The following is a 6000-nucleotide window of genomic DNA, read 5'->3' as shown; positions in this document are numbered from 1 at the left end:
CATTTATAACTGACCTGACTCTTTACCAGGACTTCCTTAATTTGATCAAGATACGTTCTTCTAGGTCTTCTCACTTCGACCTTTCCCTCCACACTCTCATTATCAAAACAAATTGACTTCGCTTCATCCACATTCATAACTCTCTTCATGCAAGCTCGGCGGTTTCGGGTACTCTTGACCTGACCTTTTCATCCAGGTAAAATGTATATTTCCCATGCATAGACTTATATTTTTCGCTCATGTTAAGTAGGTAATACCTACTTAACCAATATTCTTTTGTTGGTGGTGCTAAATTCGGGTGTGTAGATAGCGTTAAATTCGCACGGGCGAAGCTGCGGGTAAAAGCTTGTTTGATCATTATTTACAATTATATTATGTAAACCAGTCGTTTTTACAAGCTCTTATTTAGTTTCACGTGTCCTGATGTTTGTATTTTATGTTGGTTTTTAATCAAATTTTGCAAGTACTAGGTATTTGATAAAGATGTCGTTCTACTCCGTGTAGTGAAGATTCGAAAAATATATAAACATGAAAAAATTGATACTACTATTATTACATCGCCCACTGTATACTTTACCTTTAAAAGATTTTTTAAGTTACATGCTCAAGACCATTTGCTAAGACTAAAGACCTCATTTAAAGGTCAATTTGTAATTGCAAAGTGTGAACTATGTATAGCGCCCTCTATAATGGATTATATGTACTATTTATTTAATACAAGTGGTGCCCTCTACAGTGAAATTGTTCAAATGAGGAGGACTGAGATGACATGCGCGGGGGGGCTGAGCGGGCAGGAGAGGGGCATCCATCCCTCGCCATTTTACGTCAAAGCCAAACCCAATCAAGTTAGCTTCTGTCAGTCGCTGTGTTTGTGTACAGTGTTGTGAAAAATTATCTGTGTCGATGAATATCAATGGGAAATCGTGTTGATTGCGACTCCAAACGATGGGTCGATCTATGTGTTTTTGGTTCTGATGCACCATTCGATCTGTGATGATGGCCAAGTGTTTGATGAAGTGAAGTGTTTGTGTCGTATGCTGGCCAGTAACGGCAACAGTGAAATCCATTCTCTGGATAAATCGTCCTCACGACGACGTCGGATTATATAGCAGGAAGGTGACCCACCATGTCGGCCAAAGGCGTTCCCGGAGATAAGGTTTGTACGATCATTGTACTTCAAAACCACTGCAGTGGCCTTAGAGGTCACAGCATTTTGTTTGTTTCCGATACGCCTCCTTTCTCCCAGTGATGCGACTAGTAAGTGAGTGTCCTAAATTGTGGAGAATGAATGTAAATAACGTATGTTTTAAGCCACTTTGCACCACAGTCTGAGGTTAATGATAATTAATAAACACGTGTGGTAATTCATAAGCACATGCAGAATATAAGATGATGTGGCCGTCTATGCTCTCTCTCTCTCTTTCTCTCTCTCTCTCCCAAGTTTCATTATCTCACTATGTAAAATTTAGTTTCACCTTATGTAAATCCTGTTTGTGGTAATTAATTACCCAATGCAGGACTTTAGTTTTTGTGTCCATCTATGACCTATCTCAACTCTTATTATCTCAGTAGTAAAATTCAGGTCAGTTTAAGTTAAATTTGGGAAGATAATTTTATCTTTAGGTAGGTACCTATTACATGAATGGAAATTAAAACTTGTTCAGTGATAGGAACTATAATCATGTGATGCAAGATAGTAAACCACATGTTCATTTTTTTTATTAAAACAAATATGTCAATAAAAAATAACAACATGTGATATTTAAACAAAGACATTAAAAAATGTTAAGGTTCACTTGGGCATCGAGTCAAGAATTTACATTTTAATTAGAAATTTTAATCCATGTAACCAAAACACGTACCTTTAAATTATTGTTTAAGAAATTAAAACCATGTGAATAAAACTTTTCATTAAAAAAACACCATGTGAACAAAATTTATCTTTAAAAATACACCATGTTGATATTTATTTGAACAAAATTCATAATCATGTGATGCAAGAAAGTAAACAATGTATTGAATAATGAAGAACAATCTAATGAAAACACCATGTTGATATTGATTCTGAGAAATAAAGACCATGTTTGGTGTACATATAATATGAAAAACTACTTAAAATAAATAGTTTATAATACTTAACTTCGGAACAGAAAATACGCTAGATATATATATTTTCTAAGCTCCTTAACACCTGTGCAACAATAAATATGATAAGATATTAATCTTGACTACTTATTCTTTACATAACCACAAAATTTCTGCTCGAACGAGCCCAAGCTGACTACACAGGTACTATCAAAGGAAGCCGAACCGTAGCAACACTGTAGCCTTCCAACTGAACGCATCAATGGAAACTCTTTACAACCACGCAATGCATCTAATGGCAAATTTACACTATGCCAGTTGCCACTTAAATTTTATTAGCTAATAAATTTAATAAGTTGTGGGCTAAATGCTTTCTCCAGTCATGGAAAAGCCTTTCCATATTATAGGTATCTATAAATTTGGCATTCATCTTTTATGGCAATAGTCTCCTAGCAACCCAAAAGTGGCACTTTTTGGTTGCCTTTTTTTAAAGACATAACGGCATGATATTTATACATATGTATATTCACGTTTTAACCATTACTGGGTACAGAGCCAACAGTCTCATAAAGAGTGAAAGGCCACATTCAGGTATGGCTTCAAGATTTACACAGGTTGCTAGCCTAACCTAAAAGAAGTATCTATTTATTAGCCTATTCCTTAGTCACATTTTATGATATCCAAGGAAACGGCGCGATGATATTTATGTGCATGTAAAGTATTACATAATTTTCCCCCTTATGCCTGTTGGATGTTGCCAAACAAAATGACCGCTTAGCCAAATAGGTCGCTTATTCGAGGTAAAATCATATCTAGTTATTAAATTCATTATCAATCTGTGTTTCGCGTAATTTAAAGCGACAATCATAACGTGTTTAAATATATGCGGCCGTAAACCTGGTTGGCACATAGCTAATGATAAAAAAATCCTGCGTATCAATGCCTTATTGGTAAATTATCCTTCCGGTTTACTAACCGCATAGCTGCTATACCCGTGTAAACTACCAACCGATATCAGAACTAAAACACGAATTAAATCGATAGATCAAATATGAACTTTATTCTTGCAGTCTTTAAGTTGAAAGTCAGGCAGAGTTCTTTTGAATGTTGTTCCGATGCGAAGTTATGCACCAATGAACCGCATCTTAATGTTGCAGTTTGTGCATATAAGAGCAATTCCCGAATGACTTCTAACAAGTGACGACTTGTGATTCGGAGTTAATATTGAAATCGTGGTTTATGTCGTGTAAAAATTAATCTAACGATTTTACAATCCAGCCTCCGCAGCTAGATAAAAACTATTCACGTCACAATAAAAAGCGAAATAACGAAATTTTTTCGCGCGATTAAGCAGAATTATCTTTTTTTCGGTATCTAACCAACGAAGCATAATCCCAAAAGTCCTTTTATTGTCGATTTTTAAGAATACCACGGAAAAGAGATCTATTCGTTTCCAAAGTACCGGGAACACGACACGGTTGATTGAAGTTACTGCATTGTATAAAATGTCCCGGAGTGCGATTATGAGCTAATGTTATGGTGAAGTGCTGTTTACTGAGTACAACGCAATTTTGTCCAACTGTTTTGTTGGGTTTCGAAGTAGGCCCTGTTTTGAAACAATGGCCTATTGTACCATTCTTTGGATTCGATGAATCCGTTTTCATTAAAATTTTAACCAGGCTGTGAAATTTTCGTCGACTCTTAAAATATATTCTTAGGCGATAACTAAATATACCAATTGCACCGACAACTGTTATTAACTAGTTTTTTACTTAGGCCCGGGGTCTGCTTTCTATTGTCACTCTTACAAAAGATGTAAGTACAGTACGAGTACAATATTTTCACAATAAAAAGTAAAACATCAAAATAAGTTACAAAGCAATCCGCATAATGGTAACCGTTTTGGTCCCTTGCAGCTGAAATATTAATGTGACGTGTAATCAAGTAACAGGGAATTATAATTTGACGCAAATTATCTTAATGAATAATTTTGCGACGGACATTATGAAACGAACCTAACCATTAATATTAAACAGGTTTGAATTTAATTAAGATAAACAAATAAGTATCAGAAACTTAGCTTTACGCAAACGGTACTAGTATTCATAACCGAAAGCGCTCTTAAATTTGTCATGAGAATAATTTTTAATGTCATTGAGCATTTGACTAATGGTATGACCCAGTATGTACGCGCATAATATTATATATGAAACTGATTGACTGATCGATCAACGCACAACAAAATTCGAAAATAAAAATCATTTATTGCTTTTAACATTGATGTTACAGTTAGGTACATCGGACCATGATTTAAATACCATTATATTAAAATAAATATCACATATTTTATCTGACATGGCATATAACAGACATCTTAAGAATGCAAATGTTTTCGAGAGCGAACACAAAATCTTCGTGGCAGTAGACTTGCGAGACCGCCAATAAGCCGGCAGAGGTCATCGGCGTAAACGTTAATTTGTGGATAAGCTTGTCATTGATCAACCTCGCCCTACTCACTAAACTGCCGAGATTTCGTGACAAGTCAACATGAAAAAAAATAAGGTTAAGAAACGCGAAACTAACCCGACAATTACGACGGTATTTAACCCGATAGCCGCTAGTTTGTAAACTACTATAAAGTTGGACAAAAATATCAAAACATCATCAAAATATCGATGAGTACCACAAACTTTTTTAAAAATATCGTTTTTAACTGCTTTTTACATTTGCTTAGAATTTTATCATTTGTTTCTTCTGTTAAATTCTCGGATCTCTATTTTGTATCCTTAATGTTGCCTGTTAAATTTTACAAAACTTATAATTCAATAATTTTATTACATTTATCTGACAGTATACCTGCATTCATAGTAAATGGTTAGATGACGAAAGCAGTAGCTAATCGATCACCATAAGGCCCATCACTAAACCATAACGGATGGCGAATTTGCCAATCTAGAGCAAGCAGTAAACATCGAGGTGTGACGAAACCCAGTGCGGTTACAGTTAGTCCATTGTTCAGATCCGTTGCGATTCTCATCTTGTCATAATTGAGGATCGTTAACCTCGCCCGAGGTCGGCCGAGCTCGGAAATATGTGACCCAGTTCAGATTTTGGACCAGTAGTCGGTCGCAAAATGTGTTTGTAATCGGATCTTTGTTTCAATCAAGTTGCGTAATGTCGTTTCTCAATTCTCCTTCAACAACGTAGTTCGGATCGGACACTCAATTCGATGTAGTAATTTCGATAAAGAACTCGTACTCTCGCTAATTAACAATGGCTTTTGGTAACACGTCAATGTTTTCGTCACGTGTTCAGCCAATCAGCGTAGTGTCAGTCCGCATTGCAAGTTATTCTTAACAATTAACAAGAGAATTAGATAGTGAATCTAGGATTCTGTAGCCTACATGCAAATTACAAAGTTAGATTGTTTTCAAGTTTGTTAAGTAAGTTTCTTTAGCCTTCTTAGATTAATGAGTCCAGCTCCTTTCGGATGAGTTAGATGGATCACCTTCAATAGTCAGTAAAAGTACGATAAATTCATAATACCTAAAGGAAAAGTTAAGTAGTTAAGAGCAGGTAACGTTTATCTAAGAAAGTGAAAAAAATAAAATAAACTAAGACCATATCATCAGCCAGACATGTATAACTACTTACAACTTTACATTCACTTGACACACAAGATGCCTAAATTGTTGGATAACAAACACTGTTGATGTAATTATGTAAATTAATTCTCTTCAAATCACATTGAGAAATATTCGTGTGACTTTAGTACATGTTCAGTTTGATCAGATAAAACTGGTTCTGCGGGACTTTCTTTGTTTTTTTTTTTTTCTACTAAGCAAAGTCCAGCCGCCTAACCGGATTGGTTGCCGGGCGTTTTAGAGGTGGCTGCCTGAACACCATGATTTGTCA

At 35.5% G+C, this 6000-nt stretch overlaps 1 protein-coding gene across 1 annotated transcript in view; it reads left to right on the top strand.

Annotated features, from left to right (window-relative positions):
* The first annotated feature begins 809 nt into the window (after positions 1-809).
* Positions 810-6000, top strand: part of LOC106135607 (ubiquitin-like protein 3) — a 103523-nt gene continuing 98332 nt past the window's right edge. Inside the window, exon 1 of the mRNA XM_013335964.2 lies at positions 810-1156. Within this exon, the coding sequence (XP_013191418.1) occupies positions 1127-1156 (30 nt within the window). The 5' untranslated portion in view covers positions 810-1126. The remainder of the gene's footprint in view (positions 1157-6000) is intronic.

Source organism: Amyelois transitella, chromosome 21 (assembly GCF_032362555.1).
Source record: "Amyelois transitella isolate CPQ chromosome 21, ilAmyTran1.1, whole genome shotgun sequence".
Taxonomy (NCBI): Eukaryota; Metazoa; Arthropoda; class Insecta; order Lepidoptera; family Pyralidae; genus Amyelois; species Amyelois transitella.
Note: the sequence above shows the minus strand (reverse complement) of the source record. Positions and strands in the feature narration are given on the sequence as shown.